The sequence below is a fragment of the Podarcis bocagei genome, assembly GCF_964188305.1.
Source record: "Podarcis bocagei genome assembly, chromosome: 5".
Taxonomy (NCBI): Eukaryota; Metazoa; Chordata; class Lepidosauria; order Squamata; family Lacertidae; genus Podarcis; species Podarcis bocagei.
In genome coordinates this window covers 76594665-76622259 of record NC_138129.1, presented here as the reverse complement: position 1 = coordinate 76622259, position 27595 = coordinate 76594665, and the positions used below count along the sequence as shown (strand labels likewise).

At 43.2% G+C, this 27595-nt stretch overlaps 1 protein-coding gene and 1 long non-coding RNA gene across 2 annotated transcripts in view; one reads left to right on the top strand and one right to left on the bottom strand.

The window, feature by feature from the left end:
* LOC308586942 overlaps positions 1-15069 on the top strand; it is a 32399-nt gene extending 17330 nt beyond the window's left edge. Inside the window, exon 3 of the long non-coding RNA XR_014008156.1 lies at positions 14498-15069. This is a non-coding gene — a long non-coding RNA (uncharacterized lncRNA). The remainder of the gene's footprint in view (positions 1-14497) is intronic.
* The window catches only part of PLPPR5 (phospholipid phosphatase related 5), a 94486-nt gene that overhangs the window by 38667 nt on the left and 28224 nt on the right, over positions 1-27595 (bottom strand). Inside the window, exons 2-3 of the mRNA XM_081194090.1 lie at positions 13373-13505; positions 10188-10438 (exon numbers count right to left, since the gene is read on the bottom strand). Of these exons, the coding sequence (XP_081050216.1) occupies positions 10188-10438; positions 13373-13505 (384 nt within the window). The remainder of the gene's footprint in view (positions 1-10187; positions 10439-13372; positions 13506-27595) is intronic.

Below are 27595 nucleotides of genomic sequence, written 5' to 3'. Positions count from 1 at the left end.
ACAGATAACTTGGATGGTCAGCTGCTGTTTTGATAATAGAGCTACAAATAAGTGCTGGGATACTGCCAGGGAGACGGAGGCATCAGGCAGGCCCCCAAGGCTAATCCAGTTGCAGGCAGTTCCAAGAGTGGAACAGGTGATACGGGGTATACTGTGTGCATGACATCTGTATGGTTGTTGCAGTTACACTGATGACTGCAACACAGAACATGAATTGGGGGAGGATGTTAGAATTCCTGATCTATGATTGCAGCCATGGGATTTTTGTCTATCACATGACGGTATATGTTTTGACTCCACAGAGTGGGATGTGACGGAGACAGGATGTTTGTGTTACTGTGTTCCGTGAAGTGGGACTATTGTCCTTTGTTCTTTTTCTCTTTGCTGTCTGATGCTAGAGAGAGAGGGAGCCATGTTGCAGTGCTCCATGTGTAAATAAAGTAGATTAGCCAAAATGCTGAGTTGCTGAGGTCTGTCACTCGCATGATGTGCAAACTCAGCAGATCCCTAAGTGTGCCGGTGTCGGTTGGCATCGGTCGCTGTGATGTTTGGGCTATAGAAAGCTTATGAAGCTCCCGGGCGATCGACCAGGAGGGAGGGAACATGCCAGTAGGGCATGTGTCTCTGCCAGGGTCCTACTGGAGTGTAGGCTGAACTCCTGACAGTAAGTGGAAAGGGAACTATAGTATGCGACTACAGAGCGCAATTGCTTTCCCACTCCCTTCAGGCTCCATTTTTAAATCATCAACAGGCCTGGCCAGCTCTCCCAGCCCTGGAGGAGCGCATGGCTGCCAAACAAAGCAGGCAGTGTAACATCAGGGGAGAAATCATGGTAACAGCTGGGGGTGACCTCTAAATCCAAGGATGTGCCTAGTTTAGGGAAACCAACAGACCTCAAATTGTGGTTAATGATTCTGGCTAGTTTTCCTTGACCATAGTTCACCCTAACCACAGTTGTCAAATAACCAGTAACTATGGTTAGTTGAAAACTGAAGACAAAGCTTTCAGGCTCCTTGCAGGCATGCAGGACAAGGGGAAGGGTAAACACATGAGCTTACGCTTAAAAGGCTAAACTGTGGTTTAGCATTACGTGTCAACCAGGCTATAGCCATAAGGAAACGAACCCTCAAAGGATAACCTCAAATTTCTTCCATTCCTTTCCCCCATCCAAAGCTTTATGTGGGTACAAAGATCTTCACTGAACAAAGCTGACATGGTTGTAGGGCAGGGTTGCACTGAGGTCTGTGATTCACATTTTGTGCAGCAGTACTATTTGGGTATCTTCTGAAGAATACAGGAAGACCCACTGGATTGGGTCAAAGGCCCATCTAGTCAAGCAAAGTGTTGTCACAATGACCAAGCAGATGCCAATGGGAAGCTCGCAAGCAAGACCTGAGTGCAATAGCACTCTTCGCACTTGTGATCCCCAGCAACTGGTATTCTTAGAAGAACACTTTATTTGTGCAGATACAGTTTGCTGGTATGCAGCAAACATGGCTCCTGCGTATACAACTGATTGGCTTTGGGAAGTATGTTGTGGGATGAAGTATTGAGGCTCTATCTGAACTTGCTAGACATGGAGACAACCTGTAACCACAACACAGGAACATAGGACGTTGACTTATACCAAGTCAGATGACTGCGCTATCTTGCTCTGTATAGTCCACACTGACTGGCAGTGACTCTCTGGGGTTTCAGACAGGGTTGTTTTCCAACCAGACCTGGAGATTAGACCTGGTTCTTCTACATGCAAACCAGATGCTGTGTCACTGAGCTATAGCCCTTCCATAGAGTTAGGGGGGGGGTCTTTTAATTATCACTTGTTACCTGAAAAAAATACAAGAGCTTTTCAACTCCAGCTTGGCTTAACTCGAAACAGGTATGAATTTAGGCAGAGGGAAAACCAATTACAGTGGTACCTTGGGTTAAGTACTTAATTCGTTCCAGAGGTCCGTTCTTAACCTGAAACTGTTCTTAACCTGAAGTACCACTTTAACTAATGGGGCCTCCTGCTGCTGCCATGCCGCTGAAGCACGATTTCTGTTCTCATCCTGAAGCAAAGTTCTTAACCCGAGGTACTATTTCTGGGTTAGCAGAGTGTAACCTGAATCGTCTGTAACCTGAAGCGTATATAACCCGAGGTACCACTGTAAAGCAAGTAAAATGCCTATATCTATCATCTAATCATCTGTCTATCTATCTATCATCTATCTATCTATCTATCTATCTATCTATCTATCTATCTATCTATATCTATCTATCATCTATCATCTATCATCTATCATCTATCATCTATCTATCTATCATCTATCTATCTATCTATCTATCTATCTATCTATCTATTTATCATCTATATCTATCATCTATCTATCATCTATCATCTATCTATATCATCTATCTATCTATCTATCTATCTATCTATCTATCTATCATCAATCTATCTATCTATCTTTAATGTATAGCCCGACTTCCAAGCAGTCCCCACGATGGCATTTCCTCCAAATGTTTTCTACGGGACCACCTCCTTCTTGTTTGCATTGATATTCAGCCAGCAGCTATTCATCACCCAGCCTCAGAGCAAGCCGTTGGGAAGCAGAGGGGTGGGGGGGGGGAGCTGAAAGACTGTGCCATCTGGAAGCGAGGGAGAAAGCAGCGTCACCATCATACAGCTGAAACTGCAGCCTCCTGCAGTGCCCCCACACATATGTGAGATGAGGGGAAGTATGCAGAAGGACTTCATGCACAACTGGAATTCGAGGGCAGGAGATCAATCGCTCAGCGGTGTTAGCCAATTAGTGTCGCGCCTTCTGCTCTTGTCCAGAATCGCAGCCTCGGCCACTTTTCATAGTCAGAGAAGCAGTTACTAGGTCAAGGAGTCTTGCTCCTTTATCAAAGAATGCGAGCAACAAGCAGAACTGGTAGGGAAGGGGAAAACAATGTGTGTGTCCTTGTGTCCTGTTCCCTTTCATTGTTTTATTAAAACAGAGGCAAATTAGAAGTAGTAATCTCAGGTGTCAATCTGAACCTTCTTTCTGCTCCTTACAATGCTCTAACAGGAAGAGGGTCTGCAGTTGTGGCTCCTTCCTTCTGCCGCTCTAAATTTAGGGATGGGGAACCAAGGGCCACATTCCCTTCTGGCCAACCTTCTGATGGCCAAATGCCAGTACAGTGGTACCTTAGGTTACAGACGCTTCAGGTTGCAGACTCTGCTAACCCAGAAATAGTACCTCAGGTTAAGAACTTTGCTTCAGGAAGAGAACAGAAATTGCATGGCGGCAGCGCAAGGACCCATTAGCTAAAGTGGTACCTCAGGTTAAGAACAATTTCAGGTTAAGAACGGACCTCCAGAACGAATTAAGTTCTTAACCCGAGGTACCACTGTAGTGGGTGGGACCAGAAAGAAAAGTAGGCGGGTAAAGAAATGTAAATTTTAGCTTTGCACAGTAGTTTCTGCACACAGTCACACACCCCATCATCCATCCAGGGAAACAAGAAGCATTGTCAAGAGTTCAAGCACACCTTCCAGCCAAGGCAAAAACATCTAAGGAAGCGGGGCTGAGGAAGGGCATGGCCTGAAGACAAGAGACTAGCTTGGAGAAATTTCTGAGTCCCCATCGCAGCCTTAACAGTTCCTTCCCCTTCTCTCCCATCTCTCAACCTGTGTGAATGAGAAGTGGGGGCCCAGGGGAGAAGGTGGCCTAAGTCATTGCAAATGATGCAGTGGGTGGATCCTTTCATCCTACCTGAGAGCTACCAAAAGGACCAGCACGATCACCAAAGTGAAAGCCAGCAGCCCTATTTGCAAGGAATGTGTCAAGGGCAAGCTTGCTACAACCTGTGGCCCACCAAACCCAAAATGGCCCTCTCGCCGACCTTTCCATGCTGGCCTGGTTGTTCCTTTATTTATTTTATTTTACCATATATCTACAAGATAACACATGAACATACAAACAATAACAGAACCAAACTGTTACGAAAATTGCAGGGGGGGGCACACCCTTAAAGTTGTTAACTGTTACAAATATTATGCCTGAATGTATCCTTTCGATTTGACAGCTCAGGGAATATACCTAGCTTTATGATTCATATAAAATCAAAACCTTTGCCAAGTTCCTCCATTCCAACACCATTTTGCCCTTGGAAAAAGAACTCTTTCCTCTGCCACCTCCCCAAGCTTGAAGACTCCAGGAAATGCCCAGAGGTGGCAATTGCTGGGCTCATTGTTCTCCAAGGAAAGCCAAATCTCATCACTTAGCCACTGGGTGTTGGAGGTCTTAACCAACATACCAAGATTATCACTAGCCATAGTGAAGGGTTATGACTGTACTTGGCTTTTGGGTTTCTGTTGAAAATGAAGGATAAGACAAGTAGTGTTTACTGAAACAGATTTACAAGCTCATGCCAATTCCAACATCCCTAACAGAACAAATTGTATCACATTGGAAAGTAGCAAAAGTAGAGGGGATAAAACTCTTCATAAATGATGATATCCACTTTGATTTCCCCCCATAGTGTATTTATTTTGCTAGTGTGTCCAACTGTGCAAAATAAATTGATTTAGAGTGTTTTACACATGAGAGAAGGCAAGGAGGCAATTTCCTAAACTTCCACAACATTCCCATCTTTCCTGGGAGATTCTTGGTTAAAAAACAACAAAAGTACAAAATAAATAACCACAAAGTTTTCCAAACAGGCAATATAAAAGCTGTTGGTAGAAGGCTGCATATCCAGCAGGAGAGAAAGTCCCAAGTTGTCATAGCAGCATCAACCCACACCAAACAGTGGCGAAAAAAGGGAGCCTATTGTTAATAAAACAATATGCCAACATATTTAAAAGCTAGAAGATACCCTGGAGATAATTAACATGGGCATAATGGTGTGAGACATAACATTGGCTACTCCTCTCAGTTAAGAGTGCAGAATGCATAGAACTGAACGTGAGTAAAATTGGATATTTGTGTACTTTTCTCTCTCACCCATCCACCAAGGAGGTCAGGGTTGCTTTCCTGAGTTTTCACCATTTCATTTCCTCACAACCACCATGAGAAATGCTAGGGTGGAAGGTGGTGGCCCAAAACCTGCGTCCCTCTAAATGTTGTTTGTTATGCAGGTGAGGAACATCTGGAGGACTATGTGTTCTCCATCTGTCCTACAAGTTTCAGATGTCTGACCCTGACCTCCCAAGTCCATGTCCAAAATGCTACTCATTACAGTGGCTACCATTCTCCATTGTTCTCCATTGTTCAATCCCAGCCTCCAACAGCCTAAAGGCCATGCTTACACTGCTGTTGTTTAGGAGATCAGAAGCACCATATTCCCAACCTACAGTACCCATATGCAAGGTCACTTCATAAGGTCACTGTTGGATCCTAACACAGCATGCAATGTTTCTTCACTCAACAGTTATTGAACTTATGGAATTAGCCAATGTAAGCTGGTCACTAGCCTAAATGGTTTTTCCTGGTTTAGATGATCAAGGGGATGAAGCATCATTAAGATGCCTTAATGATTATCTGTATCTTAAAACCTAGACGCCCACTTAGGTAGTCAGTCCTATTGAACTCAGCAAGTACCCATGTGTTGGATCGTGGAAGGCGGGTTATTTGCTTGTTTTTGTTTTTATAATGTATTTATGTATTATGTATTTTGTTTTCGATTTTTATGTTGTGAACTACGCTGTGATCTTCAGATAAAGGGTGGCATTCAAATGTAACAAATACTGTATTTTTCCGTCTATAAGATGCCCCCATGTATAAGACACCCCCTATTTTGGGGGACTCAGATTTAAGAAAATGGGGAAAGATGTATCCATGTACAAGACGCCCCCTAATTTTTGACATTTTGAGGGGGGGACTAGTCTTATACACAGAAAAATACGGTAATAATAATGATAATGGGTTTCAAATTAATTTGACTCTATGCTGGTCTTCAAGTTCCATAGTCCTGCCCACCCACCCCCGCTGGATGTTTCTGGTGGGCTGGTGAAGTAGTCCTGGATGATACCCAAGTTATTTCCCTGCTCCCTATTCACGTATGCCAACTGGCATACCCAGCGGCAGCTGGTGGGGCACTGCTATTTACCTGGATGCCCCAGAGGGAATCAATGTGGTGAAGAAACTGCTGCAGATTCTGCAGTGCCAGGGCAGCACAGGAGCCCATCGGACACTCTGCATTGCACCAACCAGCCTAGTGCCTCTCCCCTCTCAGTTAATGGCAACAGCTGAGAAGCCAGGTGAGCCACGCCACCCCTACCCTCCTCTGCCAGCCTGGGGGCTGGGGGACAGGGGGCAGGCTGGTGTGGAGGACGCCCTGGTCCTGAATGGGGTAACTGTGCCCCTGAAGGACCAGGTGCGCAGCCAGGGAGTCATTTTGGACTCACAGCTGTCCATGGAGGCACAGGTCAATTCTGTGTCCAGGGCAGCTGTCTACCAGCTCCACCTGGTACACAGGCTGAGACCCTACCTGCCAGAGTGGTGCATGCTCTGGTTATCTCCCGCTTGGACTACTGCAATGCGCTCTATGTGGGGCTACCTTTGAAGGTGACCCAGAAACTGCAATTAATCCAGAAAGCGGCAGCTAGACTGGTGATGGCCACCGAGACCACATAACACCAGTCTTGAAAGACCTACATTGGCTCCTAGTACGTTTCCGAGCACAATTCAAAGTGTTGGTGTTGACCTTTAAAGCCCTAAATGGCCTCGGCCCAGTATACCTAAAGAAGCATCTCCACCCCCATCGTTCTGCCTGGACGCTGAGGTCCAGCGCTGAGGGCCTTCTGGCAGTTCCCTCATTGCGAGAAGCAAAGATACAGGGAACCAGGCAGAGGGCCTTCTCAGTAGTGGCACCTGCTCTGTGGAACGTCCTCCCGTCAGATGTCAAAGAGATAAACAACTATCTGACATTTAGAAGACGTCTGAAGGCAGCCTTGTTCAGGGATGTTTTTAATATATTTTTAATCTTTGTTGGAGAAACCCAGCCAAATGGGCAGGGTACAAATAATAAATTATTTTATTATTATTATTATTATTATTATTATTATTATTATTATTATTATTACCGGGTCCACCTGTTGCCCCACTGCAACCATGGCAGTATCCCACTCCCTGTTCCAAACCTCCAAAGACAGGACATAATTCATTACCCAAATATGTAGCCTCCCATGTCTTGATGACTACTGTGTGCTTGGCAGGAAGTAAAAAAACCAGGAAGTTCCTCAAGTCCATACTTTGTGACTACCTTTGGACTCGTGAACCATAAGTTGTGCAGGCTGTTTGACCAAGGCTTTAGATGCTAACAGATTTATTTTTTCTAAGTCACTTGTATGCACTTTGTTCTTTATATAATTTATACACCACTGAGTTTGCAACAGGGATTACAGAAGACATACCAATGGGATCCAACAGAAAAGCAGACTTCATTTTACTTAAAATTATTTTACATAAAAAATCTTAATATTGTGAACTACTCTGTGAACTTCAGATGAAGGGCAATGTGCAAATATAATTAATAATAAACTTCAATCGGGGGAGCAGGGGAGAGACGATTGATCTCAGCTGGGAGGGGAATTCACGGAATTGGACTCACCACACATGACTCCTGGTAGATATGAGCCATGTGTATTTCTAGTAAATGCATAAATCTGAAGCTTTACCAGTACTGTAATTGCAGCACAAGTGCTCAAGTGCATGCCAGTAACTTTTTGAAAGCAGAAACTATTTTTAAGTAGCTTTTATATAAGTTTTCAGTCTTTAAAAAAATAAAAAAGAAAATATACTATGGGGAATAACCAAAGAGTATTTCTCTTCCCTATGCTTTTGGTATTTCTCTCCCTCCCATCTTAATTCTCAATATTTCTAGTTGGCATACACCCAAGAATTTGTGAAAAGACTTTGGGCCACAAAAGAATGTGTGACACAGCCTGCTTTGTGTGAGATCTGACTCATTTCTTATTTGTACTTGATCTCAGGAAAAGGAAAATGTTTCCACTGTAGAATTATTCCTGAAATAATCAGCAGAGAAAGCTGTTGAGTGTAAGGGAAACAGTTTGACAAGATAAACGCGGTTGCAGCGGCACAGGTAGTCTTGTATAAAGGGCATTCTGAGAGCTAGACTATTTAGTTTTTGCTATGTTGTTTCTTGTTACACTTGATTTTAACTCATTTTAATGAGGCGCTCGATATTGCTTCAGTTTCGCTCCCTACCCAGAACTGTGTCAGCATGCCTGGAATTTTTCTCCTTGCCTGCTTTCCATCATTTATTTCCTAATTGATTCAAATGTACAACTCGCAACCTACAAACCTAAATAAAGTACATATGAGAGTCCCTGACATGTGATCGTGCTCTTCTGGCTGCTGAAAAAGACCCAAAGATGTCAACATCAGTGTTGTCAAATTGCCCTCCCAAGGCCTATTTTTCACTCATGTGGAAGACTTAGATTGTGGCTGGGACTCCACATAAAACCAGGCCAGCAGAAACTAGGGAAAGCAGCATGAAATTAGCTTTCCCCCCACCCTTACTCTCTGCTACTCCAGTGCCAACATTAATGGGGAAGCTGGAGGAAAATGCCATTTGATAGGTTAAAACATGCCCTTGCTTAATCTGGGGACAAACGCAATCTGACAGTGGATGCATTTCTCAGATAGGTCCTTGGGTATTTTGGTTAATTATTTTAGTCCATCTGAAGAACAAATGAACCTAGGTGGAATGCTAAGTACGTCCAAAACGGTAAGAGTCTTGCATTTGCCTGGAACTATCCCAGACCCGCCCCACACTCTGAAGCACTTCATTTTAATAATAATAATAATAATAATAATAATAATAATAATAATAATAATAATAATAATAATAATAATATATTTATGATTTTCAGTTATATACATTTCAATCGTTTTACAGTCATTTTAACATTTTAACTCTGAAACACTTCTTAGAGCTGTTGCCATGGCTGGTGGGTCCCAGTTTGTCTGCAGACATGCTCTAGATGAGGGGTAGTCACTGTTGTGTCCACCAGGTATCATGGACTACAACTCCCATCGGCCCAGCCAGCCTGGCCAATGGTCAGGAATTATGGGAATTGTATTCCAAAACATATATAGAAGGCATCCTTCATCTAGAGCAGACCTGTACACAATCTGGGACCACAAGGTTCATTTACTCCAACCCTCTGCAATCATTTTGCTCAACACAGGGCTCAAACCCATGAGGCTGAGATTAAGAGTCTCGTGCTCTACCAACTGAGCTATCCCAGCTTCTTGTGCTCATCCCTGGCCTAAACAGGTTGAACTCTACCCTTCTCACGGGCTGCAATGCCAAACAAAACACTCTAATGTGCCAATACAGGAGGGGTGATGCAGGTCCCCATGATCTGTTCTCCGCCCCCTCCAAAATCCCTTGTTTCAAACACCTGCACATGGTAAAGAAAACAGAGGCATTTCATACTTTTAAAGCTAAAGCTAAAGGGAACCCTGACCATTAGGTCCAGTCATGGCCGACTCTGGGGTTGCGGCGCTCATCTCGCTTTATTGGCCAAGGGAGCCAGTGTGGCCAGCATGACTAAGCCGCTTCTGGCGAACGGAAACGGCGTTTACCTTCCCGCCGGAGCGGTACCTATTTATCTACTTGCACTTTGATGTGCTTTCAAACTGCTAGGTAGGCAGGAGCTGGGACCAAGCAACGGGAGCTCACCCCGTCGCGGGGATTCAAACCGCCAACCTTCTGGTTTGCAGGTCCTAGGCTCTGTGGTTTAACCCACAGCGCCACCCGCGTCTTCATACTTTTAAGAAATGCAAAACTGACCAGTGGCGTAGTGTTGGTTGCTGTGTCCTGGGGCGAGTGGGTGCATGTGCCAGGAGGGTAGCAGCCCAACCCTCACTGCTTGCCCCCATAAGAGCAAAATAGGGCTGCACTGAGCCAGCTGCCCACCCGAGCAATGGGCAGCCCAGCCAGCCAACTGAGAGAGGAACATTGGTCCAGGCTGTGCTGGGGGGCACTGTGTTCACGCCCCCCCCCCAATTGTGCACCCGAGGCCACGGCTCCCCTGGCACCTCCCACAGTACACCCCTGACACTGACCCATGAGGCATGTGTGTTAAGACAGAGCAAGTTTAAATAAACTAGGAAGAACAAGATACAGTAGTTGCTCAAGAAGCAGCCGAGGCATCACAGAACGAGGCTGTCTACTTTACTTACGGCCAAATATGTCGCTGCATATATACTCAGAGCTGCCTCTTTGGAAGGAAATGTTTTTCTGGCTTTCATGATAAGATCTGGGTTTCCAGAGCAAGCCTCTGCACCACTGATGAACTGCGTAAATTGCTGGCATCCAAGAGCGGTGTAGTTGGGTTTGCAAAGTGCAATAAAATGTGGCGCAAGATTCCCAGTCACCACTTGTCCGGCATTTACAAAGATGTCCGTTGCAAAAAGTCCAAATGCATAAATGCCTGGAGAAAAGGAAGAGGAAAAGGAAGAGTTCATAATCTGGAATGCTGACCAAACGTTACTTCAAACAGCAATGGCAATTTCTCCATTAAAATACCATCCAGAATGCATGAGCAATAACGATGCTAATATATAGTTTGGGTATTTAGGATGGTTTGGAAGTCATCCTCTGAGCGTGTGAACACTACATTGTCATCAACATACTGAAGCTCTATGATGGAAGTTACAGTAACCTTACCCAAAACAAAATAAAAAAATTCCTTCCAGTAGCACCTTAGAGACCAACTAAGTTTGTTATTGTTATGAGCTTTCGTGTGCATGCACACTTCTTCTTCTTGCATGCACACGAAAGCTCATACCAATAACAAACTTAGTTGGTCCCTAAGGTGCTACTGGAAGGAATTTTTTTATTTTGTTTCAACTACGGCAGACCAACACGGCTACCTACCTGTAACTGGTAACCTTACTCTTACTCAGCCTGCTCAGATTGAAGAGTTTTCCATATGTTCGATATATGATTTCTACTCCAGTGGGGAGTTTCCCTGTGACAAAGTGTAGGATCATGGCAATGAAAATAATGAATAGAGTTGGGGCAATAACACAACCCTGTTTAACACCTGATCCCACTGTGAATGGTTCACTTTGAGAGACATTGTTATCTGCGATGGTTGCTGTCATATTATCATGGAGGAGCCGAATGATGTTTACAAATTTATCTGGGCAGCCAATTTTCAGAAGGACAATCCACAGGGCATTACGATTTACAATGTTGAAAGCCTTAGTCGGGTCAATAATCACTGACAACTGGGAAAAACTGGCCTGCGAGCACTCCAGTTGGAGAACAGCCTTTACCAAAGGTGTCATGGGCTTTGAAGATGCTCAAACTCAAGACGCAAAGGAGAAACATGCTAAGAGGAAGGCATGTGGCAAATCCACACTGTGATCAACTCCTGCCCAGAAACCAATGTCCCCACCGTGGAAGGACGTGTGGATCCAGAATTGGCCTCCACAGTCACTTCTGGACTCATTGTTAAAACCGTGTTTATGGAAGACAATCTTGCTCGGTTACGAGTGATCGCCAAAGAAGAAAGAAGATATAGTTTGGGTATTGCTGGAAGTATTGTATATTTGCATTGTCCTAGCTAGTTAGAGGCACAGCAATCCAAGAGAGAACTTTGTTTTTGTTTTGTTTTTTAGCAAGGCAAAGAAAGCTTGGGGAAATAGATGAAATGGGGGAAATGTTGGTAATCATTTCCCTTAGAGGAAGCAGGTCCATCATTAGGTGTGTTTTTGTCCTTCCTCCCACCAAACGTTAGCAAAACTGAGGAATGTTTATTTTGAATCTTTTATTATCAAAGCTGCATGTCTTAGGCCCTGGGTCTTTATTGTTCATCAAGTACAGATGTATTCATCTCATTACTGAAATGAAAAAGCAGATGCGTTATCATGTGACGAATTCTTTCAGGGGGGTTTCATCAAGTTCCTTAGAAACCTGTCTGGGAATACCAAGTTGAAAATCACTGCCTCTCTTTTAAAATATTCTGAAAAGGTTTTCAGGAACAACAAAAAAAATTCTCTCAGATGCCTCAAAATTACACTTTTTGTAGGGATTCCTTTTCACTGTTGCATATTTTTATGTTTTGGGATTTATAGGACTATGGTGTGCAGCATCCTATTTTTATTTATTTATTTGCTTCCTTGTAGTTATCAAGATGAATATTAATGTGAGGGGGAAGTATTACCATAGGTCATTCTTCACCAGGTTGTTGCTCTCCAGAGATTTTGGGTGACTGGTGGGAGTTGTAGTCCAAAACATCTGGTGAGTAACAGGTTGGCAAAAACCACCATTTAGGGAAAGTTTTCCCAAACCAGGGTATCCAGCTGTTTTTTGAACTACAGTTCCCATCATCCCTGACCACTGGTCCTGCTAGCTAGGGATGATGGGAGTTGTAGTCCAAAAACTGGAGACCCAAGTTTGGAAAACCCTGATCTAGGGTGAAGACTGGCATTGTCTTTGCTTTACATCACTCTAGTGGGCATCTCAAGAGAACAGGACAAATCTGCAAGTAAGGCTGACCATGGTGCTCACTAATAATAATGTAAAAAGGTAAAGAGACCCCTGACCATTAGGTCCAGTCGTGACCAACTCTGGGGTTGCGGCACTCATCTCACTTTACTGGCCAAGGGAGCCGGCATACAGCTTCCGGGTCATGTGGCCAGCATGACTAAGCCGCTTCTGGCAAACCAGAGCAGTGCACAGAAACGGCGTTTACCTTCCCGCCGGAGTGGTACCTATTTATCTACTTGCACTTGATGTGCTTTCGAACTGCTAGGTTGACAGGAGCAGGGACCGAGCAACGGGAGCTCACCCCATCACAGGGATTCGAACCACCGACCTTCTGATCAGCAAGTCCTAGGCTCAGTGGTTTAACCCACAGCGCCACCCACGTCCCATCAATAATAATGTAAGAATTATGAAATTCTAGGTTGTCTGATGTAACAAAGTAAGAAGGTTTTGAAGACTAGTCTGGTGTAGACGATTTAGCAACAGAATTTCACCCTGAAAGGGCACAAAAACCTCAAAGGAAGCAGCAGAGAACCTCTGACCTGCAAGCCTAATTCATCCCACCAGGCCTCCTCATTTGGCCCACAAAATTGTTTTGGTGAAGCCAAACTCACCTGCCCTGCACTGGGCATCATATACATGCGAGGCAGGTGAAAAACCAACTGGACTAAATGGGGTTTGCAGGCACCGCTGACTGGCATCAGCTGCAAAACCCTATACACAGTACTTTGCAAGCGTTGAGAATCCACTGATCATCAGGGCTTTGAAAGTGCTGCGTCAGGGCGCATGCCTTTAAACAAAAATGGATGATTGACAGGTAGACAGCCTGTGTGACACATGAAGATCTGGAAAGAATGCATGATAGTCTTACCAAGAAATCTGACAGTCCTGCGCACCAGTGGGTTTATATAGCAACAGTCTCCGGTTAATATTGTTTTTTCTTGGTTTTCAAAATCCCGCGTGGCCATCTGTAAGCAAAACACTGCAGTTTCTCCAACGATGATCTTGAAGGGGGAGAACAAAGAAGAAAAGGACTTCAGTAAACATGCTTAAAAGTGTGTGCAAACAGTCCCTAAAGAAGCCAGTGTCTAACCGAGTGAGGTGCTGAGTATACTGATGTTGGGGGAGGAGGGAGGCTGTAGATTGTCATCTGTTCCCTTATTACGCCAGAGCAGGGATAGTCAACCTGGCGCCCACCAGCCCTAACCACCATGGAACATAGGAAACTGCATTATACTAAGCGAAGATATTGTTCCCAGCTCAGTTTTGTCTTCGGTGACTGGCCAGGTATTAAAACCAATGACCTGCCCTTCTCTACAGGCAGACTTTATATGACAAACTCATGGTGGACACACTGCTACTAAATATGAGTTTATTTGGCAACACTCATGATTATTTGATATGATTTGTATAAATATGAACCTTGTATTCCACTATGGAATAAACTTTAGGCTACTCGTTTATTTAAAGCTTTCTATGATTATGTATTATAATTATTATGCTAACATGTATTTTTTTTAAAATTCCTCTTTCTAGATTTTTATTGAGCATTTAAGACAAATATTTTCAGGTGCAACCTGTGAGGTAGAAACGGGGATCAGAAGAAATGATGGGTGATAGCTTGGAATTTTTTCACTGCAGGTTTTTTATATTCTTGTTAAAGAAGCCAGGCAGTTTTAGCATACAATTTTAGAAGTCTTGGAAGTAAATTAATTCTGGATTCTTATGGAACACACAAACACACACCAGTCCTACAATCCTTATAAACAGGGCTTCGTCTCTCACATATCTATGATATCCTCTGCCTTCAATCCTTGAGTAAATATGAATTTCACCTTGAATGTTAATTAATCAGAACAATGACAACAACAAAGAGAGCTCTTTATATCCAATCCTAAAACAGCATTTTAAGTGTTGTTTACTCAAGTGTTGAGTGAAAGCCTTGACAGCATGTGTATTTCAGAGGTAATCTTGTTCTCCTTCCATCTTCCCACAGCAACTGTAAAGAACACAATGGATTTGGCACCGTATGCAGACACTTCATTTCCAGTGCAACTTTAACTGAGTCCAGAAGCAGATAAATGGCCAAGGCAGCGGGTGCAAGTTCAGAAGAATCTGCTCCAATTTGCTGTTCATGCCTGAGGAAATCTGACAGAAGTATTCTCTGGGCAAACTCCAGCCAGCTTTACCTCAGAACTCTCAAACTCTTGGGGAATGGGGCTCATTATTATTTTTTGACTTAATTATTTGCTCACTACAAAGCAACTTACAAAAATTAACAGCCAAAAGAATTTACATAGAAACAAAGAGAAGCCATTGCAGTAAAACCATTTACAGTGACCCATAAACTTGTCATGACTAAAGTCTTTGAGGGCAAAAACTGGAAAGCGCTAGAAGATTCTGGAAGATTCTAGAAGGTTCATTTCTGATGCAAATATTGTTTTGACTATCTCAAGGTCACACTGAGTCAGGAGAGATAAGTTCCTGTGCTCAGCAAGCTGCTCTCTCGCTCTCTCTTACTTTCGTTTGTACTTCATGTGTCTGATGTTTTTTCTGAAGTTTTTTGTAACAAGCCTTTGCCTTTTAGTAAAAGTTTTTTTCCCCTTTTGGACCTTTGACTCTGCATGGTGTTTGTTTGTTTGTTTGTTGATTGGTTGCAAGACGCTATCCATCAGGTTATGGACCCAACTATTTTTTGGAGTTTTTGAGCATTTTTTAGAGTATGGTTCCTGAGTCAAGGGCTGGCAGTGGCAAGGTGATGCCAAAGATTGCTAGGAGCCTGTACTGTGAGGCTTAGGGAGCTTGTGTGGTGAGGTCAACAGAGCTGGACTAGCAATGAAGGTGCTGGATTTACTGCCGGAAAGCTGGAGCCAGAGGAGGACAAGGAACATCTCCTGGAGCTGCTTAAACAGCAGAACTTCAGCATCAGCAAGCAGTTATCAAGCAAAGAGGAGAACATTGATCATGATCTGTCAAACACCTGGGAGAAGAGATAGGATCTCAGCTGGTGCACAAAAGATGTCAGTGATGGAGTGGACCTCATTGGGGAGAGAATTCCACAAGTGGAAAAGCCACCTTCTGAACCTCCTTCTGAGGGGACACCCAGAGGAGAGCCTCAGATGAAGGGTCCAGGTAGGCTCATATCAGGAGAGGAACTCTGAAAGTTATTGGGATCCTGAGCCATACAGGGCTTTTAAGGTCAGTTAAGGCCTCTTGGTTGTTCTTGTCTGACTCTCCATTCTTCCCTGATTCCTAGAGCCCCGCTTGCCTCACCAGAGTTGTTTGCCTTACTGATAGAATTTGCTTTCCTGCATAACGGACCATCCTGGAAAGCTGGAATGGGCCTCATCTGATGATTGTCCTGGTTCTGGCTTGGCTGCCAAATCTTTAGACTGTTGATCATCTCATGGGTTCGGTCTCAGGAGATTATATCTGGCCTTGATCTGCAGTTCTGGACTTGAATCCCACCAACAAAATTTAGTTGTGAGGCACAACTAAACTTTATTATCAGTTTTCTGGATTCCTGCCATGCTGCTTTGCACACCAGATTCGAGGGCAGAGTACAAATTTAGGTTTCCGCAATCAAAGTGGATTAAAGTGCCTTGTCACCCTACTAGTGCAGGGATGAGGAACCTTTGGCCCTCCAGACAATGATGAACTAAAACTCCCATCAGTCCCAGCAAGCATGGCCAAGGATGATGGGAGCTGTATTTTAGCAACCAAAGGTCCCCTACACAAATCCTAGCACAACAGATGCCTTCTCAAAATGCTGGGGGCGTTTTTTACACCTTGGATGCAACGGTTGATTTAGGTCCATGCTTGGATAGAGATGTAGGCTTTTCTACTCTTTTGAAACTGTCATGATTTTGGATTTACATCCAGTTCATTCAAAACAAGTACATGGCCCACACTTTGAACTGTATTCCAGCATTAGCTGCTATTTATGATTCTGTTATCACTTCTCCCACTGGGAAGGTCAAGCAACGTTCCGTGTTCTATTCTAGAATCTCCTTTACTGCCAATTACAAGCTGTCTTGAAAATTTTATTTATGAACCTCGTAAAAGTAATTCGGTAGATTTCTGCCTACATTCTTCTCAATCGCTGTTAGACCAATGTTTAGATTCTCGCCTCCTTCTCCCCTCCCAGATTATTTCTAATTTTGAGGCACCTGCTGACACCTGCACCTAATGATCCAAATCTTGGCTGCATTATTTCTCATTAGCCTTCTCTTTCCTCATAAAATGAGCATTTAGTTTCAGTGCTCTCATGACAATCGTTTGTTCATTGATATCCGAATGAAGAAACTCATAGGATTGCGTCAAGTCTCTGATGCTTGTTTAAGCTGATGAAAGAAAATGCCAATCTGATGCAGTTTTCATTTTATAAATTTAATAAAATACTTTTATCCTGCTTCTCAGTCAAAGACTCTCAAAGCGGGGGACTTCCGGGGAGGCGCCTCCGGCAATGGCTGAATTCCTCTGATCGGGAGGAATCAGCTCAGTGGAAATCTGGGTCTGGCCGCCACGGCGAAGGCGGAGACCCGTTAGAAATCACAGGCGGGAGAAGCCTGTGAATGTGGATTCGGCAGGCACCTTTTGCGCCTCCCCCACTCGCGGGGAAACCTGGTTTCGGGGATCCGGAGCGACGTGGGGTGAGCGGAGCGGTGCTTCGAATCGTCTGCTTCTTCCACTGAGCGAAGCCGCATAGCTGTTGTCAGAGAGCACTGACTTTTTCCTGTGGACAATTTGACTCTAAAGTAACTACCCGTGAGTAGAGCTTAACCGGGAGAATTGAATTTTTAAAATGTCTAATTTGGCATCGAAACGGGGAAGGTTAAATACAGGAAGTCCGCCTTCCCCTTTTGTAAATAGACTGAAGCAATTGAGGCTGCAAGCTGAAGTCTTGGAAAGTCTTTTGTAAAAGTCTAAATTTCCATAAGTAAAGAATATAATCCCCCCCCTTGGAGGCAGGAGAAGGGGGGGGGAGTTGTGGACTGAGTTTGCCTGCGGAAGAGTCCAAAGAGAGGTAAAATACCGCTGCTCTGACCCTGGGAACGGGCTGCTAGTAGGACTGACGTTTGGTGGGACGTTTATTGACAGCATTTGGATCGTTCATTGACAGCTAGTATAAGAGAAGATACATTGTTTCCACTGTCTCCAGCAGTGAAAGTAACTGAAAATTGAAATTAGTTTTGGGTCGATTGAACTGTGTCTATAAGAGGATATTATTTATCAATACAAATAGAAACTGTTTCCCTCTAGTGGAAGTTCTTGAAACTGGTGGCTATATAAGATTTGGGCTGGGAAATTTCCAGCTATAAGATAAAAACCGTGAGACTGTGAGATTGACCTTGAATCTATTGAGTGTTATGGCAGATGGGAAAGACGGAATGTCGCCAGAAGAGGCTTTAGTGGTTGTACTAGTGAAAATAAACGACTCGCTCGAACAGCTTCAGAAGAAGACGGATGCGATAAATATGAAAGTGGATGCTGCAAATAGTAAAATTGACTTAATGGTAGAAAGTTTAAATAACCTGGGATAAAAGGTGGATGCCAATACAGAAACCACCCAGAAACTGATACAGGAACCTACCCTGATACGGCAAACTGCGGATGAAGTTAAGGAGAAAACCCTTGCTGCTGAAATTAAAGTAATTCAACTGGAGAGAGAGAGAGTCCCATCCATACAAGAACAACTTGATGAACACAAGCTGACACTTGTCATGACTGAACTTAAAGAGAAACAGATGAAATTAAGGATTAGAGCCCTACCTGAGGAAAAGGAAAGCTTGACAGAGTTCCAGGAGGAGATAGGACTAATATTGGTTGAGAAAGAGAGGTATTTGGGGGTTAGTATGACCGCCAGAAATGTGATGTCGGGGATGCTGCTTTTGTTTCAAATATTGCAAGCTTTGGATGGGATGGATTGTTTCAGGAGGTGGCAGAGGGATGTCTCTAGATTTGTTTGGCAGGGCAGGAAGCCTCGAGTAAAATTTAAGATATAGACGGATGCTAAAGAAGGAGGTGGACTTGCCCTGCCAGACCCTTAAACTTTGTTGTGAATCATCTGCTTTTTGCTGGCTGAGAGAATTGGCAGAATCCGAGACCAGGGAGAAGAGCTGGTGGAAGAAGACTGGAAGTTTAAAGACTATTTATAGAAATATTGTAAAATTAATGAATGTTAGAACAAAGTTGGAATGAAGTTATATGGCTTTAGCAGAAATGTTATAAGGAATTAAGTATAAATAGATTAATAGAGCATTAAAGGGAACAAAATAAGGTTAGAATGTGTTAAGATAATTACAGGATAGAAAACAGAGGAAGATGGAAATGAATTGCTGAAAGAATTAATAGATATGGAATACAAAAAGGGAGGTGTGAGGAAGTTGTGGAAATAAGCGAACGAAAGATATGATATTGAAATTGTTTAATGTGTCTTAAATGGTTTTTGCTTTGTTTTGTTTGTCTTATGTGTTAGTGTTTTGTAGTGTTTTTGTATTGTATTGTGTTGCTTTTTGTTTGTTTGTTTTTCCTTTTTTGTTTGTAGTGTTTAAATTCTTGGAAACTCAATAAATATTATTTAAAACAACAACCAAGACTCTCAAAGTGGGTGTTTTAAAGGGTTTTTTTCCTAACAAATTTAAAAGCATAAAGTATTCAGGTTGCAGCACATTAATCAGGAAGTAAGCCCCACTGAAAACAATAGGGTTTATTTCAAAATTACAGAATGGCAGGAAACAGACTAAAATCAAAGGATCTTTCCAAACTGTTACTATTCTGAAGGCATCAAGCACACACCAGAAAATTCAAGTTGCCCAAGTAAAGTAGATTCAGAAAGTATGGAAGTTTCAATGGGCAGGCTTCATCTAACCAGTCCCATCAGTGGAAGCTTTGTACAAAGACAACTGCTTGTTTCCCCCTCCCCACCCTTTCCCTCTCTCTCTGACACACACAATTGGCTCGGGGTGTGTGTCAGAAAAACTCCCAGAGCAGCATGCAGGGGGGTGGGGGCATCATTCCATCTGGCAAGCTAGAATTATTGAACAGCGCTACATTGAATTCTACCTAATGTGTTTACTAAGTACAAGTAAAATGCACTGTGCTAAATTAGATGGCTCTCTTTTGGCCCAAATTTACATTGTGGGTTGGCCGCTCTTTCAAGCATGTGCAGACACACATACACAAAGGCACACACACGAGAGAGAGAGAGGACTGACACACAAAGTGGAATACAGCAGATGGGTTAACAGCTCCCTCTTTCTCCTCTTCTGCCTGCTCTCTATCTTTCTTCCCTTCCCCATCCCATTCACTCTCATTCTGTGGTCCACTCCAAGCTTCTTGGTGGAATGTATCCAACTCGCAGGTTAGCCACCCCTCCTCTGGTTTCAGATGTGAACTATTAGCCTAATGGTACGCAGCAGTGCTATTTCCCTAGGAAAAACAGGTGCCGGAACTCACCATGAACACCTCCCTCATTCTCTTACAATGGCAGTGACACCCACCTGAGAGGGGCTGAAACCCAAGCAGAGAGGTGCCAGAACTGAGTTCCTGTGTGTTCCCCCTGAAAAAAGGCCTGGTATGCAGATTTGCATGAACTTCAGAAATAACTGCAAGCACACCAAAACAAAAAAGGCTACCTTTTAAGATGATTCATAATATTATTTAAAAAAAATAATTACTGATTCATTATATCAAATCTAAATTAAAAGCCTTGGAAATTATTCATCATGATTTCATGCATTCATTCAGGAGGAGTTTCCATCCTCAAGCCAAACCAACACACAGAAAAAAATATATTATTTGTATTCAGCGGCGGAGCAAGCCGATTGGGTGCCTGGGGCCGCATGTGTGTCCTGTACCCAGGAACGCGCTGCAGGCCGCACCGTGAGTGCCGCCTGGCATTCTGTCACCCCCCTCAGTGCTGACACCCGGGACGAACCGCCCCCATCGCCCCCCATTCCTCCACTCCTGTTTGTTTTGCTGGATCATGCAATGTTAGTCTTGACAAGCTTTCCACTTCCAATAGCCAAAGACAAAAAGTATCCTGGCCTACATATTTTTTATTCCTGATTCTATCACTGCTCCATTTTTGGCTTTTGCCCTTGTAACCATGAGTCCAGTTCCTGTCACTGCATTCAGTCTTCTAACCCAGTCTTGACAATGGGTTTATCCTGCAACTTCTTTGTAGCTGCCTTGTGTACCAATGCGAAAAACCCTTATTTTGCCATGTTACAAGCAGACTGCTAAGTTAAACGAAGAAGTTTATGGCGTTAAAACAAGGCTAGTCACCTTCCACCACTCCTTAAGACTCTTGCCGTCCCTCACCAAGCTGTCTGGTGCCTTTGGGAGTTGGGTCCAACATCACCGAGAATAAATCACATTGTCTTATCCTTGCACTCAAGCTACTGGAAGAGACCAAATGCATTGAATTTTAAAACTTGGAAATTGCAGGATGAAGGTGAAATATCATATGGCCTCAAGGTATGACTGATGTTCTCATTAAATATCCAAGAATAGACCTAATATTCTTGTACTCAGGGCAATAAATTCTGAAGTCTAAAAGGACGCCACATCTGACATCTTTACGAGACAGGATTTCCTCCAATAATTGCCATGTGCTGCTGAACAGATGATACATATTGAACATATATGGCTCAATATAGCTGGACTGCTTTATTTCACATTTAGCAAGTAGTTCGTTTTTAGAAAGGCAATTTATCATTCTTTGAAAATGGAGGGTATTGGGAAGTTTTCACCTCTGCTCAGCAGTCTGTTCCAACCACTATTCTCTTACCACTTACCAAGGGGGTGGAATCCTACTCGTGTGTTTGTGTGTGTGTGCGCGCGCGTGTGTGTATTCTTTTGAAGGGATTTTGCACCTACTGTATTAACCCTGTGGCAGTTCTTAAAGTCCAGACACCCTATAGTCAAGACACCCATTAAAAACAAAACAATTCTACTTTGAGCATAGATTCCAGTGGCCAAATCATTAGATCCACATAATCTATGGATAGGATTTGCCAGCTTCATTACTGTTCCTGAGCTGCAGCTCAGTAGTACAGGATCTGCTGTGCATGCCGAAGGTTCGATCCCAGGTTCAGTCCCCAGGATCTCCAGCTAAGTCTGGGAAATACTCCTGCCTGAAACTTTGTAGAGCCACTTCCAGTCAGTGCAGACAACACTAAGCCAGTGGTTTGACTCAGTCTAAGGAAACTTCCTATATGCCTTTTACAACAGCAGCCTAGCAGCCAACCTAGCAGTTCGAAAGCACGTCAAAGTGCAAGTAGATAAATAGGTACTGCTCCAGCAGGAAGGTAAACGGCATTTCTGTGCGCTGCTCTGGTTCGCCAGAAGCGGCTTAGTCATGCTGGCCACATGACCCGGAAACTGTAGGCCGGCTCCCTCCGCCAATAAAGCAAGATGAGCGCTGCAACCCCAGAGTCGGCCACGACTGGACCTAATGGTCAGGGGTCCCTTTACCTTTACCTTTAAGGAAACTTCCTATATGTCTTTTATAACAGCAGCCTAAGTAGACATGATCTGAGGTGCATTGCTGCCACCAATCAACCTTCCCACATCTTGGGTTTAAAAACCAACCAACCTGTGTCCTGTGTAGCATTATTGTGTCCAGTGTATCGTATTCAGGCAAGAGCCAATAAACTGGAGATCAGACCAGATAAACATTTACCCTCATTGCATGATGTTATTTGTTTCTTTTACTGGAAGTTAACTGGGGAAGAAAGACTTGGTGGAGGATTCATGTCAATGGCTACCCTGTGCCCTGAAGAATGCCACATAAGGTCTTAACACACCAAAATTAAATAGGGGAACCTCTCTCCCAAGTCAATTACGTTTCACATCAGGAAAATCTTCACCTGCTTCTTTTTTACACTTGAGACTGCCTTTGAAGTTTCCACTGAACTATGCATAATATTGAAGGACAGTTCCTGTTTTGAATATTTAGTTGTGTCAAACCACTATATTTTCAAAATTATTAATTTTTTAACCCATGTTTTAAACAGGCTAAGTAAAACCTAATCTGAGAGCTAAATGACACACCACAAAACAGTAGTGTATAAGGCAGAAATCTCTAAGCTCTTTGTGGATTTATTAAATGTAAATCCAAGTACAGGCAGTGAAGGACAATTTGTGATTTTTTAATACTTTTTTCCTGCTAAGTATGCATCTCAATATTCAAATCTGCAAATATGAATTTGACTTTCTTCTCTGCTAAAGGCTTGTGTGTTTAGTTTAGAAATATCATATTCTGAGGCTCAAGAATATGGAGTAAACAATTCTTTGATCTTGCACAATAATTTGAGTAACAAAGCATTGAATGTTATTTCTCTCTAGGGTTCACATTCAGGTTTCTTGCAAATAGTTTTTATGAGTGATTGTCAAGCCACATGTTACAGCAAAAATAAATCCCCAAATGTCAATCAAAGATCTGTCAAGACTTAAATTCTGACTGTATATACAGTATAAATTATTAGGGGAGCCCACTGCTTATTTCACTCCATTGTAAAAAAAATCTTTATTTCTACCCTCTTCTTAATATTATTTAACCAATGATCAATCCACAAGAAGGCTTGCCTTTTTATCCAACGGCTGCTAAACTTTTTGTCAGAAGGTTTTGCTTCTAAGCTTATAATGTCTACCATTATTTTTGACATTCTTAAAGAACTGGTGAGGCCGGACTTTCATTTGCAGAAATCATGCTGACTCTTCCACATCAATACTTGTTTTTTCTGCACGTTGAACAATTTAGCTTCAATAATGCTTTCCAACAACTTAGCAGTGTCAGAAGTCGGGCTTATGGGCCTGTAATTTTTAAGTTTCATCTGAATACCTTTTTAAAAATTTATATTACCCTTGCTACCGTCCAATCCTCTGGTAAGGAGACCAATTTAGTGACAGGTTCCCTATTTTTGCTAGAGCAACAATTTCACACTCGAGTTCTTCAGAAGCTCTCAGATATATTCCATCCAAGCCTAGTGACTTGTTAATTTTTAATTTGTCAGTTAGTCTTGGCACTTCATCTCTTATCACCTCCATTTGACTTCGTTCTTCAAATGCCTTTCCTGAAAAAAACGTGTTTCAGGTGTGAGTACCTGTCTAACATCTTCTGCTGGTGGATGTAAAGAATTGATTTTTCTCTGCAATTTTGCTACCCTTCTTCAGTAATACTTTTACAACTCTGTCATCTTGCAATCTTCCTACCCCTGTGACTGTCTCTTCTATCTCGTGTATTTAAATAAATTATTGTTTTAGGAAATGATTTTATCAATATGCTTCTCAATGTTTATTTGCTTGCATTACTGAAAGGTCTACAAGAATTTATGTTGTCTTCAAGTTTTACTTTGAACAAGATTTCAAAGTAGCTTCCCTGACTTTTCTAGCTTCTTTGACTCTGCTTGTTAAAAGTAAAAGGTAAAGGACCCCTGGACGCTTAAGTCCAGTCAAAGGGGTGCGGCACTCATCTCGCTTTTCAGGCCGAGGGAGCTGGCATTTGTCCACAGACAGCTTTCCAGGTCATGTGGCCAGCATGAGTAAACCGCTTTTGACACAATGCATCACTGTGATGAGTGTCAGAGTGCACGGAAACGCCATTTACCTTCCCGCCACAGCGGTACCTATTTATCTACTCGTGTTGGTATGCTTTCGAACTGGTAGGTTGGCAGGAGCTGGAACAGAACAATGGGAGCTCACCCTGTTGTGCATACTCAAACTGCCAACCTTCTGATTGGCAAGCCCAAGAGACTCAGTGGTTTAGACCACTTGTTAACCATACAGGTAACATCTTAGATTTCTTTGACCTTATGCTCTATGGCAGGGGTAGTCAACCTTTTTATACCTACCACCCACTAATGCATCTTTCTTGATGGTAAAATTTCCTTACTGCCCACCAGTGCTGCAGTAACACGTGCCATAGAACCTGATGGACAAGTGGGGATTTGAACCCTGGTCTCCCAGATTCCTGATCCAGCACTCTAACCCCTACAACACACATAAAAAGGTAAAGGGACCCCTGACCATTAGGTCCAGTCCTGGCCAACTCTGGGGTTGCAGCACTCAACTGGCTTTATTGGCCGAGGGAGCCAGCGTACAGCTTCTGGGTCATGTGGCCAGCATGACTAAGCCACTTCTGGTGAACCAGAGCAGCGCACGGAAACGCTGTTTACCTTCCCGCTGGAGCGGTACCTATACATCAACTTGCACTTTGACATGCTTTCAAACTGCTAGGTTGGCAGGAGCTGGGACCGAGCAACGGGAGCTCACCCCGTCGCAGGGATTTGAACCGCCAACCTTCTGATTGGCAAGTCCTAGGCTCTGTGGTTTAACCCACAGTGCCACCCGCGTCCCCATACATAGCTGGTGCCTTAATCCCTATCCCTGTTAAACACCACAAAGGAAAAGTCAATGCAAGCTTGTTGCTGTTGTGCAGATTCATAGCAGGTAGGTGTAGCTTAAAGATCTGCCCTTGGACTCACCAAAAGTGACATTTGTGCATCCTTAGCAACTGTTGCCGCCTCGGGGAAATCTACTTTGCATGCTGGCAATTGCTCTAAAGAAAAATCCAACAGTGTAAACTGTGGTCCTTTGAGGTTTTGTAAATGAGAACTGCACTTTTCTGTAAACTGATATTGGCTTGTGAGGTGAGACCGCTGACAGGAAGAGCAGTAGCAAAAGAACTATCAGTAGCAATTTCTAGTTCATTATGCTGAGCCTTCCCCTGGGGCCATTTTTGTTGTATATCCTTGTTGCCATTGCTCCTTGTTTGTTTAATAGACACAGAATGCCCTGCTTAATTCCCTTATAAGCAGGATGCTGTTTTTTCTCCCCACTATTGGGAAAAATAACCAGCCATTTTGAAGGGAAAGGAAAACAATTTCCTTGTTAATTCAGCTGGATATCTTGCTGATTAGAATAAATAATGAGATTGACACTGGAACTGAACATTAAGAAACAAATTTGATGCCACACGTAAATTTAATGTTGCCTTTGCGATTGTGATCTTAAATTGTCGCCGCTTCTCTGCTTCAAATGATGTTAAATTGTTTAATTTCTTTTATCTGGACCTTTTTATGCTGCTATTTGGTTTAAAGTTTCACGTGCTGGTTTCTATGCCTAAATTGTTTCGGTGATTCTGATGGTGAGGCCTTTCTCTGAACGGTGGCAGGAAAAGACTGAAACAAATAAATGAAATTAGCAATTCAATGACTGATTTCTGTGCATAAAATATTACACACCACCTCCAGCTTGTTATTGATATTTGGATATGGGGCTTGTGCACGGCATATTATTTACCAATTGACCTGTGATACACATTAAAAGGTATAATGGAGCTAGCTATATTAGGGCAAAATGTGGGTCACATGTCAGCTTAATTTGCTATTGTAACATTACCACTGGTGCATAAAACGGCCCATCTTTCCCTTTATGGACATTGTGAGGTAAATGGTAAAAATCAGGGCTGGTGTCACAGGAAGGGAGGAACTGCCAGGGACCCCCCTGGACATGCTGCAATGAGGAAGGTTGAGGGTTTTTTAAATGTGGTTTTAATATGTTATTCTTAACAGGCGATTCTGCTAATTATTGCAATTTGAAGACACTGACCATTCACCTGGCAATAAGCAGGGGTGATTTTGAAGTATTTGGTGAGCATAAGATCATTTTAAGTCATAGGAATGGAAGATATGTGGTCAATCTGTTCATTTTTAAAATTTATTTTTTAAGGAAACGTTTTAATTTTGGACATGTACAACATAGGAACTGGAGTAAGAATGCAGACTACTGACGGCTGGAAGGCTGACGAAGCTGAATGTATCTGGCATTCCAGGTATTCACACAACTCCGCTGAAGAATATTGAGGGCATTTAATGTACTCTCCTGTATTCCTTCTTACTCACATTACAGTGCGGGAAGGTCAGGGGTTCAAATCTGCTCAGCGGTGGTGAGCTCCTGTTGCTCTGCCCCAGCTCCTGCCAACCAAGCAGTTTGAAAGCACACCAGTGCAAATAGATAAATAAGTACTGCTGCAGCAGGAAGGTAAACAACTCTGGCACTCATCACAGTGTCCCATTGCGCCAGAAGCGGTTCAGTCATGCTGGCCACATGACCCGGAAAGCTGTCTGTGGACAAACGCTGGTTCCCTCGGCCTGAAAAGCAAGATGAGTGCTGCAACCCCATCATTGCCTTTGACTGGACTTAACCATCCAGGGGTCCTTTACCTTTACCTATACTTATATACACGTTGAGGATACAATGTCATACAATTGTTCCACCTTGGAAGCATTGCGGCTCATCTGGTGGAACTATCCCCCTCCTCACACACTGCTCTAGGATTCTCCCATTCCCCTCTCCAGCCAATTTTGGGGCCTGGGGGTACATGGGGGAGGAGAGGGGGGAATGTCTTTATGGGGCGGGTTCGGTAAATCCTGCCCTTCATTATTATATTCTTACAGTTCACGGATTTAGCCAACTGAAGTTTCTGTATTGTACAAGTTTTGTTTTAGTGCATGGGCTTTTATTATTTTTATTATTATATCCTTGTTTTTCCTTTTTACATCCACGACAAGGCTCAACTTTCTTCTTTTGCTTTGTTTATAATGGTTTGTTTTCCTTGACTTTTGTGCTTCATGTAATGGTAAACATGATTCATTTTACACAAATTCAGACTTTTAAGTAGCAACTGGAGGGGGTGATCATCTCATCTCTCCTCTACACAGCTTCTCCGTTCTTCTCTCACAGCTTGCAAGAAATCCATATTTTCTGCAGAATCCCGGGAACCTGCATCAGCTGTTTAACAGATGGGAGTGGGGCAACATGACCAAGTGTGGGGTGATTTAACCTTGATCATTCCCTGTGCAAAACAACGGACAATTCAGGGATTCTCTATATTTGGGAGTGCATAATATAGAACCCTTGATATTGGGAGTTCTTGTGACAACTCATCTCCAGTAGGTCTTGCGCCCAGGAAGCAGTTGCTGAGACTGGAGGTCCCTGCCCCACCACAGCTGCCTAAGTCCCCTCATCTCCAGGGTTTTCTCCAAGCAACTGGAGATTGCATCTGAGTGCAGCCAACCTCTCTTCA